Genomic DNA, 16,742 nt, shown 5'->3' on the forward strand with positions numbered 1-16,742 from the left:
AAGTTGAGTTAGGGATGCGCACCTAATGAGGTTGTTGTTGACATGAAATTACAATTTATGAAGAAAGCCTATCAGCTGGTTGCTTAGGACAATGAATATATGTAAATAATGCGTTTGACATATTCTCACATGACTTTTAGATCGAATATTCCAACGCAATATAAACGCAACGCTGTCAGCCCGAGTGCATCTTTAGCGACGTCGGTATGTCAAGGAACGCTTAATTCGTATTCTGGAAGTCTGTTCATATGACTGTCTCGTGTTATACAGATAAAAAGTGCTTGCAAATAACTGAGGAGGAAAATTTTATGATTACTTGCTGCGATGGATGTTTGGCGGTATGCTGGGTGCCTACCTTGAGGCAGCAGGCGGACGCGGCAAACAGTTTCCTGGTGACGCACTCGCAGTTGGGTTGGCTCTGCAGCGGCGTCCTTGGGACTAAGAAGCCCTCAACGCGGCCATCGTTATGGGCGGAGGCGAAGAGGCGGTGAGGCTAACGACAACCAGAAGTGGGGACGGGAAGCCTGCTCCAAAACGAGAGAAAATCGACGAGCCTATGCTGCAATATATAAGGCCTACTGATGTTACCTTGTCATCAGTATTCGAAAGAACACTGCTCAACACATACTCGAGATGCTCAGGACTCTGGTAAGTTTATCAGTCTGGTATCTTGGGCATTGATGCGTAGCTATCTTCAGAACTAACCTTCACGTATGTTGGCGCAAAGACTGACAACTTCTTTTTCATTGCAGAGAAATCACGTAAAGTCACAATTTAATAGCCTCTTAGTACATTACTGGAGCAATCATGTCATATAATGTGTGGAGATATTAAGTGGAATAGTCACATATGCGCAGTTCTATTTAAAACGTATAGCTCGCATCGATTTCTTAGTACGATAACAGCGGTTTGCAATATCCCTGTAACAACTGTACGCCCCATACTGATATACTGCTCTAGTTTTTGCGTTCCAGAACTGGCTTGATTAATAGGGGAAATCGAATGTAGCGAAAGTAGACAAAGGTTTTCTGGTCGGCGAGAAACTTTTAAAGTAATTCTTCAAAATCTTGAAAGGTCGACACTCGACAAAAGATGGCAAATATCTATGAAAAACCTAATAAGAACATTCCAAGATGCAGATTAGCGAGCGGTAACTATGAATATTTTTCAGTCCTCTACTATCGTTGCCAAGGCTATTATTAGACTAATAACACTCGACACAGAGGCGACTAACAAGGGAACCTCCCCATTGCTACCCCCTCAGATTTAGTTATAAGTTGGCACAGTGGATAGGCCTTGAAAAACTGAACACAGATCAATCGGGAAAACAGGAAGAAGTTGTGTGGAACTATGAAAAAAAATTAGTAAAATATACAAACTGAGTAGTCCATGCGAAGTAAGGTAAACATCAAGGACACTGGCAGTCGAGGAGCGCCGTGGTCCCGTGGTTAGCGAGAGCAGCTACGGAACGAGAGGTCCTAGGTTTAAGTCTTCCCTCGAGTGAAAAGTTTAATTTTTTATTTTCAGTTTATGTGACAAACTCTTATGTTTTCATCACTTTTTTGGGAGTGATTATCACATCCACAAGAAAACCTAAATTGGGCAAGGTAGAAGAATCTTTTTACCCATTCGCCAAGTGTACAAGTTAGGTGGGTCGACAACATATTCCTGTCATGTGACGCACATGCCGTCACCAGTGTCGTATAGAATATATCAGACGTGTTTTCCCGTGGAAGAATCGGTTAACCTATGACCTTGCGATCAAATGTTTTCGGTTCCCATTGGAGAGGTACGTCCTTTCGTCTACTAATCGCACGGTTTTGCGGTGCGGTCGCAAAACACAGACACTAAACTTATTGCAGTGAACAGAGAAGTCGATGAACTAACGGACAGATCATAACTTTGCGAAAATAAAGAAAGTAAAATTTTCAAGCGAAGGAAGACTTGAACCAAGGACCTCTCATTCCGCAGCTACTCACGCTAACCACGGGACCACGGCGCTCCCGAGCTCACATTGTCCTTGATGTTGCCTATCTTGCAAATGGACTACTCAGTTTGTATATTTTACTAATTTTTTTCACGGTTCCACACAACTTCTTCCTGTTTTCTCTATTCATCTGTGTTCAATTTTACAAGGCCTATCCACTGTGCAAACTTATAACTAAATCTGCGGGGGGTGCGATGGGGAGGTTCCCTTGTAAGTAAACATCCTTTAGACGTTACACTCGCGCTTGGAACGAGTATAAACCGTAAATGCAAGAACGTGGAGAGAGGACGCGTCATTCGTAGTGACAAGCACTGAACTTCTAATTTCATTTACGAAAAAAATCACTTAAATTAGGCTTCACGTAACAGCCTGAGATCAATAAAGCACTTGCCCTTTCTATGGAGAGACCTATCAACGCTCTTAACATACAAAGTATTTTTACTGGTGACATGTTTTCTTAGTTTTGGTGACGTATTGTGTGTGATTTGTAAAGTTTAGAAACAGATGTATATAAACAGTCAAAGGTCTTAATAGTAAAAAAATCCGATATGCCAGCATCGTTTAAAGCGCTTTTTTAAAAAAAAATTAAAAAATTAAAACAAAAAAAGAGGTTGTGGAAGCCTTTCATTGATTTTTAACTGCTCCTTGAATTATAATTTTCGTGATTCCTACACCAAAGATCCAGTGCTTCTTGCTTATAATCAAGCTTTCTAGCCCCGCTTGGTGCACAGTACCAGTCGATAAGAGAACGTTAGAAACAGTTTTGATACTGATATTGACGGAATTGAAACATTTGTGCGTCAGCGAAACTTTTTTTTAATGAAGACACAAGATACGATAAATTTTTAATAATTTTGTATCACCTGAAGGCTAAATAGTACTATCATTTTATTCCACTAGTAAAGGTACCAAATAAAATATATTACTGAGATCCGAATTAATTGAAGAATTTGCTATTCTTCTTCAGTTTTTGGTACCTAGAAGAACTGAAATGACGTCACGTTGCCAGAAAGTATTACTTAGCTGTGCTGCAGCTAGTTGATGACACAAAATAAATACTATGGTCTACATTAGTGCTCTTAGTCCATTGTATACCGTGATACTTTCCATATGTATAGTAATTTTACTCATATCTGACAAGTGTTGAGGAAGAATGAACAAAAGAAGGGTAGAATTTAGTGACCTGTCGAAATGGTAGTCATCGAGATGGAGCACAGCTCGGACTGGGAGAGAGTGAAGACGGAACTGCGCTGCAGCCTTGTTACAGGAACCGTCGCAGGACTTGGAGAAGTGATTTAGGAAACTTATGGATACTTAAATCTCCATGGCCGGACAGGGATTTGAACCCCAGTTCTTCTGAGAAAAAGTCTTGTGACTTAACACTAGAGCATGTCGCTAGCTGTTTGAAAATGATTTAAGCGGAATAAAACACTATTCTGCACTATTTCAGGCTGCTCTCAGATTAGGCATGTAGCTGAGTTCTTGATTTCGATGTTCGAAATGGACCGTGAAATGGATCATTAAACTATCACTTTCTTTATCGTACAGGTATATAATAAGAAAACCGGAAATCGCTTGTGTATGCAGTATTCATTGATTCTACTTATCATTTTCGGTACCCGCTTGTGCACGAATTGGATGGCCAGCATGTCAAGTACATAACGTTCTATTTTCATAGTGTAAAACGCGATACCAGGACAAATGTTTTACTTTCGTTCCTATAAATTATAAGCAAAAGTTTCCTCCTCCGCAGCGCAGCGGTAGCGTTATCGCCTACCACGCAAGGGGCCCGGGTTCGATTCCCGGCCGGAGACTGGGTGTTGTTTGTCCTTCATCATCATTGTCATTGACTCGCAAGTCGCCGTTGTAACTTCACCTAAAAAGGACTTCCAATACGGCGGCTGAACTCCCCTGAAGGGGGTCTCATTTCTTTCCATAAGCAAAAGTAATTTGTCTGACTCTGTGACGCCCACAATATTGTCCCGCGAGTAGCATGAAATAGAAACAAAGCTCTTTCTGAATTTCGAAGTTCAGATCTTAAGTAAATTTCCCGATACTCTTTTATTTCTTCAGGCAAATTGTTTCTCTCTAAGTGGATTGATTACAATGAGACGTTGCCGAGTAGTGATAATGCTGTGCCCAGCACTACCAAGATGTAACATCAAATGCATCCCACTACGACAGATTAAAACTGAAGTCAGGGAATACTACACACACGCAACAGCACATATGTTCGCATCATCAGACTCTCAGTTACCTATTACGTAGACAACCAATCTCATTTCGTAAAGGACGAAGCTATATTCAATAGCGATTGCAGTCTTTCTCGGCGTATTCCACTGATGAATTCCTCTTGGGTTATCAGCCGAGTGGTGGCGTCGTCTTGTCGCAACGTTTCAATGAGTTTCGTACCCATCATCTTCTGGCGAAGATTGGTACGAAACTCATTGAAATGTTGCGACAAGACGACGCCACCATTCGACTGATAAACCGAGGAGAATTCATCAGTACATTCGATAGGATTATGCAATGTGTAGAAAAGGAAATACCCGATTCTTCTGTTCTAATGACCTACCTTATATTAGACTATTGCATGTACTTTTTTTATTATTTGATAGGAAAACGTTAATAAATAATTCAGTTTGCTTATAGTCCATCGAGGTTATACGATGGAGCCTAAGGATATGAGAGATTTTAGTAGTTTTGATAATTACGTTCATGCTCAAGCATATTATAAGATAAACATTTTTATTTTCATCTTTACGGATGTGAACGTCTATATTGCTAAATATCATGAGGGGTATTCCGTTTAATTGCCCTGCAGAAGGTATTTTATAATGCGTCCATTGCAATAAACTGTGTACCAACCTCGGATATCACATATGCAGAAGGAGAAATAAATTGCGTTAATTTAAAAGAATCTTTTTCTAATAATATATTCCCAGATTTCCTATCATTATATAAATCAAAAGCATCGGATGGATTTTGTGCCCAGGAGACACCAGGAGCTTTCGATGTATTATATATGTCAAATGTCAATACATTTTGCGGTAATCTCTCATCAGTACGTAACAGTATTATATGTGTTTACGCTCTTCCACTGATCATTGTTGTTACAAGTCTAGGTGATACATGGTGATGAAACGCTCTCCGGTTTTCAGTCTGGTGACAGTGTTGAGAGTAGTACACACCGGAAAAGTGTGCATTCACAGATACAGGTCATACACATTTTCGAAACTGGTATCTCAGTCTCTTCTGCTATATGTTTTGCTTATTTTCATAACAACTCCGCAAACTAAGCGAATTGCACACTTACACTAACATCAGTTTATCTCTCTTCCAAGAATCTCTTCGCAATGGCAAGAAGCTTTCAATTGAATACTTTTGTACAGGGTTATTACAAATGATTGAAGCGATTTCACAGCTCTACAATAACTTTATTATTTGAGATATTTTCACAATGCTTTGCACACACATACAAAAACTCAAAAAGTTTTTTTAGGCATTCACAAATGTTCGATATGTGCCCCTTTAGTGATTCGGCAGACATCAAGCCGATAATCAAGTTCCTCCCACACTCGGCGCAGCATGTCCCCATCAATGAGTTCGGAAGCATCGTTGATGCGAGCTCGCAGTTCTGGCACGTTTCTTGGTAGAGGAGGTTTAAACACTGAATCTTGCACATAACCCCACAGACAGAAATCGCATGGGGTTAAGTCGCGTGGAGGCCATGTCATGAATTGCTGATCATGATCTCCACCACGACCGATCCATCGCTTTTCCAATCTCCTGTTTAAGAAATGCCGAACATCATTATGGAAGTGCGGTGGAGCACCATCCTGTTGAAAGATGAAGTCGGCGCTGTCGGTCTCCAGTTATGGCATGAGCCAATTTTCCAGCATGTCCAGATACACGTTTCCTGCAACGTTTTTTTCGCAGAAGAAAAAGGGGCCGTAAACTTTAAACCGTGAGATTGCACAAAACACGTTAACTTTTGGTGAATTGCGAATTTGCTGCACGAATGCGTGAGGATTCTCTACCGCCCAGATTCGCACATTGTGTCAGTTCACTTCACCATTAAGAAAAAATGTTGCTTCATCACTGAAAACAAGTCTCGCACTGAACGCATCCTCTTCCATGAGCTGTTGCAACCGCGCCGAAAATTCAAAGCGTTTGACTTTGTCATCGGGTGTCAGGGCTTGTAGCAATTGTAAACGGTAAGGCTGCTGCTTTAGCCTTTTCCGTGAGATTTTCCAAACCGTCGGCTGTGGTACGTTTAGCTCCCTGCTTGCTTTATTCGTCGACTTCCGCGGGCTACGCGTGAAACTTGCCCGCACGCGTTCAACCGTTCGCTCACTGCAGGCCGACCCGTTGATTTCCCCTTACAGAGGTATCCAGAAGCTTTAAACTGCGCATACCATCGTCGAATGGAGTTAGCAGTTGGTGGATCTTTGTTGAACTTCTTCGTCCTGAAGTGTCGCTGCACTGTTATGACTGACTGATGTGAGTGCATTTCAAGCACGACATACGCTTTCTCGGCTCCTGTCGCCATTTTGTCTCACTGCGCTCTCGAACGCTCTGGCGGCAGAAACCTGAAGTGCGGCTTCAGTCGAACAAAACTTTATGAGTTTTTCTACGTATCTGTAGTGTGTCGTGACCATATGTCAATGAATGGAGCTACAGTGAATTTATGAAATCGCTTCAATCATTTGTAATAGCCCTGTATATGTAAGCTAAGTTCATATGCTACAAAAATATTCAGTGAAGCGAGATATTGAGCATGACTATTCCTGGAAATATCAAATGTTTTGCAATCACACTTCCTCGAAATTTTATGCAAAATCAGGAACTTGGTAACTCAAAGATGTAACAAAAAGAGATTGAAATATAATTCATAACCATAGCTCCGTCATCATTATGACCAAACTACTAAATGGATTTACCGTGAAACATCAAAAATTCGAAGACTGTATTGTGGAGGTTAGCTTTTGAAGAATGTTGCTGAACCAACTCCAGCCAACTGCTAACAGCACTAAGATTAAGGTGTAGGAGAAGCCTGCGGTGAACTGACAATAAATTTTTAAATGGTACCGAAGTGGAAGTTCAGCTAGTTGAAATGTCATCTCCCTGGTAAGCAGATAGTTTTACTCTCAAGTACAATAGAACCTACACAGACCAAATATTATGTGATTATTGAAATATAGCTATTTAATGACCAGAAAAATAAACTTCTCTATCTACTTATAAGATAAATTTAATGCAAGACTAATTCTCTGTAAGCACTCGGCGCGTTTACTTTAAATTTAGACTTTACACTATCGTCACTATGGCGATGTACTAATGGTATCATTAACTCCATATGAGGTTTATCTTAATCTGTCTAAAATAATGTTGTACCATTTTCAGTTGCTATTAAAATCTTTATTATTGCTTCCAGTTTCAGTTATGACTGTGAACTCGGGTACCTGGTTACATATATGAACAGTCTTATGTACAGAAAAAGATACGATGGAAATCTTCACTGTTGCTACCATTCGTCTGTTACTGATCACTATCAGTACCTTCTTACTTACCTTTTCTCATTCAATACATGAGTCATTAGCAGTTTCACTACCGTTTTCAAATGAATTCTAATGCAGTCCTGATTAACGCATAGTGCCTGGTCGAGTTCTCAGACGAATTCCTTCTTTCCCTGTAAAGAAAATGTCCTGGAAGAAACCGTAGCGCCGCAATTATTATGACAAAGCTCATTTTGCATTACATTATCGAATGACAGACAAATTATAATGTGCTCAGTATTGAGAATAGCCGTCCCTATACATGGGAATTAAGAGCCACACTGCTGCCCCGGTATATATCCAGGTGCCTGGTTACGGTTAATAACAACCGAAATTGGTAACAGCAATAAAGATCTTCAAAGCAGCTGATGGGGATACAACATGATTTTTGACAAGTATTTACAATCTGTGGGGCACCAGCTACTTCAAATATTTTTTCCTTAATCGAATTCTCTAGAATTTTCGGTAATTTTTTTTTCAAATCACTGTGTTGACTAATATACCGACTGGCCGACAATACGATGTGGTGGTTGGTTCAAATGGTTCAAATGGCTCTGAGCACTATGGGACTTAACATCTATGGTCATCAGTCCCCTAGAACTTAGAACTACTTAAACCTAACTAACCTAAGGACAGCACACAACACCCAGTCATCACGAGGCAGAGAAAATCCCTGACCCCGCCAGGAATCGAACCCGGAAACCCGGGCGTGGGAAGCGAGAACGCTACCGCACGACTACGAGCTGCGGACTACGATGTGGTAACTATTTAGCCATACTTAGTAGCTGAAATTTACGCACATGTCGATGACGGGACACGAACACTGCTGCCTGGGTACCGAAAAGCCACCTTAACTAGCACAGCTTACTTATCCGACTCTCAAAAAATATAAAATAATATATGCAATTTAATATTACAAATATTAAAATTTTGAGATCATAATTGGGTAAGGAAGTGTCTATTTCAATAATTATACCACAAGAGTTCTACTGGAAACATCACCCAGGCTGTGGCTAAGCCACATCTCTGCAATATCCTTTCTTTCAGTAGTGCTATTTCTGCAAGGTTCGCAGGAGAGCTTCTGTGAAGTTTGGAAGGTAGGAGACGAGGTACTGCCGGAAGTAAAGCTAAGAGGATGGGTCCTGAGTCGTGGTTGGGTAGCTCAGTCGGTAGAGCACTTTCCAGCGAAAGGCAAAGGTCCTGAGTTCCAGTCTCAGTCCGGCACACAGTTTTAATCTGTTGGCTATAAGTTAACCGCAGGAAACGTAGATGTCAGACTGGGATACATAGGAAGGATTTGTAGTCCCCACATGTAGGAGGTAACTTACAAAACCCTCGTTCGTCCGATACTTGAGTATTGCTCATCAGTCTGCGTTCTTTGCCAGATACGACTGATAGAGGAAATAGAGAAGATCCAAAGTAGAACAGTGCGTTTCGTCAGAGGTTCGTTTAGTACGAAATAAGATCGACGTCTTCATCTACACTCCGCAAGCCACCCTACGATATGTGGCGGAGAGTACTTTGTTTACTGATGTCAATTTCCCTTTTTCCTGTTACAGTCGAGCATGGTTCGCGAGAAGAACGATCGCTGGCAAGCTTCCATATATATACATATATATACCAGGTGGCCCATGCATTCGGCCCTCCGTTGACATTAGTTAATCGCAGATACCACAGGCGCCGAAAGTTTTGCCGAAGCAGAACAGTAAAGGGGACTCCAAACCAACAGAGAGCAGACCCCGTTAAACGTAAGACCAGCGCTTGAAAACAAACCCATTACAGCTATAACAGTCCTATAGCTCGTCACTAGAAAAATTGCTTGTTGTACGAGGGGTGCTGCGTTCGATTCCTTGGCTTGAGAAAGGTGTCCGTGTAGAAGAATGATTGTCCCTGACCATAACAATACGCACAAGGTCCAAAGCAAATTAATTATCTGTTTCTAGGCATATCAATATATGACAGATAATTTACTAACAACACGTAATGCACCAGTTCTTGCTTCACAATTGTCAGTATTACATAAATGCTGTCATATCTTTGAGTGCAATAAAGAATAACATGGTTGCACATAGTGAAGCGCAAGCGTGACGTATTCGTTCCTTTAACCCACTGGACTCGCATTCGGGAGGACGACGGTTCAATCCCGCGTCCGGCCATCCTGATTTAGGTTTTCCGTGATTTCCCTAAATCGCTCCAGGCAAATGCCGGGATGGTTCCTTTCAAAGGGCACGGCCGACTTCCTTCCCTGTCCTTCCCTAATCCGATGAGACCGATGACCTCGCTGTCTGGTCTTCCCCAAAACAACCAACTTTTAACACATCTAGAGCTTCCGGTTCCGTTTCGTAAACGCTGGCTTTGATATAACTCCATAATAAAACATCAAAAGGCGTTAAATCAGGCGATATCGCTGGGCATCGAATGCACCACCACGCCGTATCCACCTCTTGGCGTACACATTGTTGATATATTCCCTAACCCCTCTACAATGACGGATGGTGCACCATCGTACTGAAACCAGTGCGTCACAGCTAACTGAAATGGAATGTCTTCCAGGAGACGCCCAAGATCAAGCTCATTCTGTAGGAACTCTAAATACAGCCGACTAGTTAGTCTGAGAGCCGAATAAACTGGTCCAATGTTGTGGTCTTATAGAACGCCGCACCATACATTAATACCCCAACGTGCTTGCATGTGCTGTTGTCGTAACCACTGAGAATTTGAAGAAGCCCACAGTGACAGTCCTGTCACTGGCGAAACAGAATTCATCTCCCCATAAAATCTGCCTGATGAATTCCGGATTTACGGCTGCTTTATTTACGAGACTTCTGCCGAACGATACCCGATTTTGAAAATAGTTTCCATATAGCTGTTGGTTTAGGTGCAGCTTAAAAGGATGCCATTCTCGTTTGTACAGAAGACCTCGATATCCCCAGGTCCTCTGCAGTTCTTCTGTTGTCTTAATTACGATGAGAAATCGGTGTTACTGGACGAGATCTAGTGCCTCATGACATTAATAATAATGACCAAAATAGTATTACTATTATTATTATTATTACAGGTACAAATAATACAGCGACCTAAATGCAATAGCACTACAACAATTTTGTTTGTACTATATTATACCTAGGCCTACGCGTCATTTTCATTTAAGTTACACTTACTGTGTGTGGGATGTACTCCAAAATATTAACGCTCCGGGAAACATCGGACTAGCCGCGCGGGATAGCCTAGCGGTCTCAGGCGCTGCAGTCATGGGCTGTGCGGCTGGTCCCGGCGGAGGTTCGAGTCTTCCCTCGGGCATGGTTGTGTGTGTGTTTGTCCTTAGGATAATTTAGGTTAAGTAGTGTGTAAGCTTAGGAACTGATGACCTTAGCAGTTAAGTCCCATAAGATGTCAGAAACATTTGAACATTTTTTTGGAAACATCGGGTGCCCCGCAGACTTATGTTTCCACGACGCATTGTACCTGGAAAGCTCCCCCCCGTTCTTAAACGCATCACTGTACGTTTAGAAACATGCACAGAATAAAAAAGATATAGTGTTGGAAAAAGTTATGATTCCAGCCTTCTAGCCGCAGCTGCATTGGGGTGCGTCTCCCCATAGGTCAGTATCATATCGGTGTAGTCTCCGCTGGAATACATTGCAGTTGTTACCTGTCTGACCGTAAGACACGACTCGAACAACAAACGGAAAACAGACGGCCATGCGACCTTAAGCTCAGTAGAGGTTCACTTGGACGTGCACTCCCCCTTTGGACAGGTGTGATGAGACAACCCTTCCTGCACTAACGTATGCGGGATACATAGAACTACAGATGATATTGTAGTGCCTGTGTTATTCTGATTACGATGCGAAGTTCCTTTGAACAAGCACTGCGGCGATCACAGCTGTTGCGAAACACATCAAATAAATTCGCAATTGCGAATAAGGTCTACCATCAGCTGTACAATGCAATGACGACAAAGAAAATTTGTGCCGGACCGGGGCTCAGACTCGCATTTCCCGCTTGTCGCGACCGCTCGCCATACCAACTGGCTATCCGTGCCCGACTCACCGCCAGACCCTAACTTCCATAAGTCGTCAACCAATCCTCTACGACCTTCCATTATGTATATTTCTGTACAGGTCAGACGTTATACTTGAAAGTCACTTTCCCGGTATCGGCAGATAAATACGATATGTTATTGCAGCGGCTGATGACATACGGAAGTTTGCATCTAGCCGTGAGTCGTGTACGGATAAGCAAATGTTATGACGAACGCTCGAGATAATTGGGAAATCCGTGTACGAGTCCCGGTCGGGCACAAATTTTCATTGTCGTCATTCAGTTCTACAGCTGATGGTAGCCCTTATACACAACTGCGAATTCATTTGATGTAAAACGACAGAGGATGGCTTGTGTGGGCCACCTGGTGTGTGTATATACGCAGCGTGGTCCATTGATCGTGACCGGGCCAAAAATCTACGAAATAAGGGTCAAGCGAAAAAAACTACAAAGAACGAAACTTGTCTAGCTTGAAGGGGAAAACCGGATGGCGCAATGGATGGACCGCTAGATGGTGCTCCCATAGGTCAAACGGATATCAACCGCGTTTTTTTTTAAATAGGAACCGCCATTTTTTATTACATATTCGTGTAGTACGTAAAGAATGTGAATGTTTTAGTTGGACCACTATTTTCGCTTTGTGATAGGTCGCGCTGTAATAGTCACAAACGTATGGCTCACAATTTTAGACGAACAGTTGGTAACAAGTAGGTTTTTTAAATTAAAATACAGAACATAGGTACGTTTGAACATTTTATTTCGGTTGTTCCAATGTGATATATGTACCTTTGTGAAGTTATCATTTCTGAGAACGCATGCTATTACAGCGTGATTACCTGTAAATACCACATTAATGCAATAAATGCTCAAAATGATGTCCGTCAACCTCAATGTATTTGGCAATACGTGTAACGACATTCCTCTCAACAGCGAGTAGTTCGCCTTCCGTAATGTTCGCACATGCATTGACAATGCGCTGACGCATATTGTCAGGCGTTGTCGGTGGATCACGATAGCAAATAACCAACTTTCCACACAGAAAGAAATCCGGGGACATCAGATAGCTAGCTATGTGCCGGACATCCATCATGTTGGAAGTACATCACCAATCTGTCATGCAGTGAAACATCTTGTAGTAACATCGGTAGAACATTACGTAGGAAATCAGCATACATAGCACCATTTAGACTGCTATCGATAAAATGGGAGCCAATTATCCTTCATCCCATAATGCCGCACCATACATTAACCCGCCAAGGTCGCTGATGTTCCACTTGTTGAAGCCATCGTGGAGTTTCCGTTGCCCAATAGTGCATATTATGCCGGTTTACGCTACTGCTGTTGGTGAATGACGCTAAATAGAACGCGTGCAAAAAACTTGTCATCGTCCCGTAATTTCTCTTGTGCCCAGTGGCAGAACTGTACTCAACGTTCAAAGTCGTCGCCATGCAATTCCTGGTGCATAGAAATATGGTACGGGTGCAATCGATGTTGATGTAGCATTCTCAACACCGACGTTTTTGAGATTCCCGATTCTCGCGCAATTTGTCTGCTACTGATGTGCGGATTAGCCGCGACAGCAGCTAAAACACCTATTTGGGCATCATCATTTCTTGCAGGTTGTGGTTGACGTTTCACATGTGGCTGAACACTTCCTGTTTCCTTAAATAACGTAACTATCCGGCGCGAACGGTCCGGACACTTGGATGAAGTCGTCCGGGATACCGAGCAGCATACATAGCACACGCCCGTTGGGCATTTTGATCACAATAGCCACACATTAACACGATATCGACCTCTTCCGCAATTGGTAATCGGTTAATTTTAACACGGGTAATGTATCACGAAGCAAATACCGTCCGCACTGGCGGAATGTTACGTGATACCACGTACATATACGTTTGTGACTGTTGCAGCGCCATCTATCACAAAGCGATAAAAGTGGTCGAACTAAAACATTCGTATTTCTTTACGTACTACACGAATATGTAATAAAAATGGGGGTTCCTATTTTAAAAAATGCAGTTGATATTCGTTTGACCTATGGCAGCGCCATCTAGCGGTCCAACCATAGCGCCATCTGGTTTCCCCTTTCAAGCTAGACGAGTTTCGTTCTTTGTAGTTTTTTCGTTTGATGCTTATTTCGTGACATATTTGGCCCGGTCACTATCAATAGACCACCCTGTATGTTGCCCTTACTTTTTACTTAGTGGAACGTCCTTAATGATGATCAAAGGCAAGAATTCCATGTTATTATTGATAAATGCGAAAGTCGTTTACGAATGACAGAAACATGTTTTGTATAAGTTCGACGAAGTACTGAAGCGATGTTTGACATATTTTTGTTTTGTGTTTTTTTTTTATTTTGCCTTTTTGTTGAGGAAACCGTTATATATAAATTTGTATTTTTGTTTTATTTTTAATATAACACCCCTCTGTTTCACGTAACAAATCAATAATTTTTGAATAAAGCCTGAATTAAACATTGACAGTTCCAATTTTGCTATAAATACTGTTTACCGTTAAGTAACAGACAGGAAGATAATTATGTAGACCAAAAATGTTCCATAGGTTAACCTGCCGTTTATATATCATCACTCAGTTTCTAGACGGTTCAGCGATTCCGATTTTTAGGGGAGTCTATTAGGACACTGATCACATATGTAAGGAAAGCGATAGTTATGAGGCAACGCCCGATACGTATGCAACACAGCCAAGGTAGAGTTAACGCAGGTACGACCTTAAATGAGAAAAGCTACTGGGAAACCTACCGTAATCTACGCTTATTTATGGTAGCTCAGGGTAGCCTACGATAGTTTTGCAACTCTAGCCAGAAGACTTTTCTCCATTCAGAACTGCATGCTGTGTTATATTTGCTAGAGACTTTTCAATCCAATTACACAGTTGTTCTGATATTCCGTATACTTGTATTTTATTCATTAGTTGGCAGTTAGACACTATATCGAATGCTTTCCGGAAGTCAAGCAACACATCTACCCGGCTGCCTGTATCTACTGCTTTCTGGGTCTGGTGGACGAACAGAGCGAGCTAGGTTTCTTACGATCGTCGTTTTCGGAACCCATGTCGGTTCCTACAGAGATTTTCGGTCTCCAGATATGTCGTAGTACGCGAGCATAAAACTTGTTCCAAAATTCTGCAACAGACCGACGTCAGAGATATAGGCCTATAGTTCACTATGTCTGTTCGACGAACTTTCTTCAAAATGGGCATCACCTATGTTTGTTCTCCCGTTCAAAAATGGTTCAAATGGCTCTGAGCACTATGGGACTTAACTTCTAGGTCATCAGTCCCCTAGAACTTAGAACTACTTAAACCTAACTAACCTAAGGACATTACACACATCCATGCCCGAGGCAGGATTCGAACCTGCGACCGTAGCGGTAACGCGGTTCCAGACTGTAGCACCTAGAACCTCTCGGCCACTCCGACCGGCTGTTTTCCCGTCGTAGATAGATTCGAACTCGAATGGGGTATACCAATAGTGACAGTCGTGCAGAAAGTATTCTCCAACACTACCGTAGGTTGGCCTGAGTAGTATAAATGCCTGTAATTTGTGGGAGTCGTGTTAGTGACAATGTGCTTGTGTTGCAGGTTTTGGTGGCAATGTGCGCGTGGGCGGTGGCTGCGCAGGACCGCTACCCGGCCGGCCTGTCGGCGGCGCTGTGTCCCAACTACCCGTTGTGCGACAACAGCGTCATCGCCACCTTCTCGTCTCCGGCCGGCGCGCCCGCGGCTCGCTCCTACCCCGCAGGAGTGGCAGCCGCCGCCTGCCCCAACTACCCCTACTGCAACAACAACGTCTACCCAGGCTACGCGGCGCCTCGCGAGTACCCTCCTGGTGTTCACCCTGCCGCCTGCCCGGGCTACCCCTTCTGTTAGCCGCGCTCTCCTGTCTAAATTATTTCAGTGTCGCGCAATAGGTTCGATAAATGTAAGTTTTCAATGTGCCATATTAAACCAATAAGCGTGTAAATCTTAACTGTTCCTACTACAAAATAAAGCCTTTGCATGTATCATTTGTATCACTTTTTAATTATTAAATCCCTTACTCTTACCAAATTTACTCCTAATTAGCTGTCCTGTTACGAGAACTTTAATTATTATCTTGAAAAAATAAAGTTACGTCATTATTTTTGGTAATTTCCAATAATGATTGTCTATCGAACGTGCGGGTCCTAACGGTATAAACTGACGGAAAAAATTGCAACAACAAAAATTAATTGACATACAGTAACGAAATTTTGGGAATTTATTTGGCTAGGTAATATAATTAAGTGACTGACGTTATAAGATTACAGGTTAATGTAAGAGCGAGGAATCATTGCGAATGTGAAATGCTGGTACATTAATAGTCGGTGTAACCGCCAGAATGGTGAAAGCAAACATGCAAACGGGCATGCATTGTGTCATACAGCTTCCGCATGTCAGTTTATGGGATGGAGTTCCATGTTTGTTCCACTTAGTCGGTCAATATAGGGACATTTAATATTGTTCATGGATGACACTAGAGTTGTCGTTCGATGGTGTCCCATCTGCGCTCGACTGGAGATAGTTCTGGTGGTCGAGCAGACTAAAGCAACATGTCGACGACAGTCTGTAGATGATTCAAATGGCTCTAAGCACTATGGGACTTAACATCTGAGGTCATCAGTCCCCTAGAATCAGAACTACTCAAACCTATGGACATCACACACATCCATGCCCGAGGCAGGATTCGAACCTGCGACCGTAGCAGCAGCGCAATTCCGCACTGAGGCGCCTAGAAGCGCTCGATCACAGCGGTCGGCCAGTCTATAGAGCGTGCTGAGTTATAACAGTGGATTGCGGGCGTGTGTTATCCTGTTGGAAAACACCCCCTGGAATACTGGTCGTGAATAGCAGTACAACAGGTTGTATCACCAGATAGAGGTAAAAATTTGCAGTAAGGATGCATGGGATAACCATGAGAATGTTCTTGCTGTCATACGAAATCGCATCCCGTACCATAACTCCAGGTGTAGGTCAAATGTGTCTAGCTCGCATACAGGTTGGTTGCATGTCTTCAACTGGCCTCCTTCTAACCAATACACGAACCTCACTGGTGCCGAGGCAGAACCAGCTTTCATCAGAAAACACAACAGACCTCCATCCCG

General features: G+C 42.5%; 1 protein-coding gene across 1 annotated transcript; it reads left to right on the forward strand.

Annotated features, from left to right (window-relative positions):
- The first annotated feature begins 492 nt into the window (after nt 1–492).
- Nucleotides 493–15,623, forward strand: LOC126470363 (cuticle protein 1). The gene is made up of 2 exons (XM_050098161.1): nt 493–648; nt 15,202–15,623. Exons 1-2 carry the CDS (start codon nt 634–636, stop codon nt 15,487–15,489), a joined length of 303 nt encoding a protein of 100 aa, XP_049954118.1. The 5' UTR covers nt 493–633; the 3' UTR covers nt 15,490–15,623.
- The last annotated feature ends 1,119 nt before the right edge of the window (nt 15,624–16,742 follow it).

The sequence above is a fragment of the Schistocerca serialis genome, chromosome 3, assembly GCF_023864345.2.
Source record: "Schistocerca serialis cubense isolate TAMUIC-IGC-003099 chromosome 3, iqSchSeri2.2, whole genome shotgun sequence".
NCBI classification, from domain to species: domain Eukaryota; kingdom Metazoa; phylum Arthropoda; class Insecta; order Orthoptera; family Acrididae; genus Schistocerca; species Schistocerca serialis.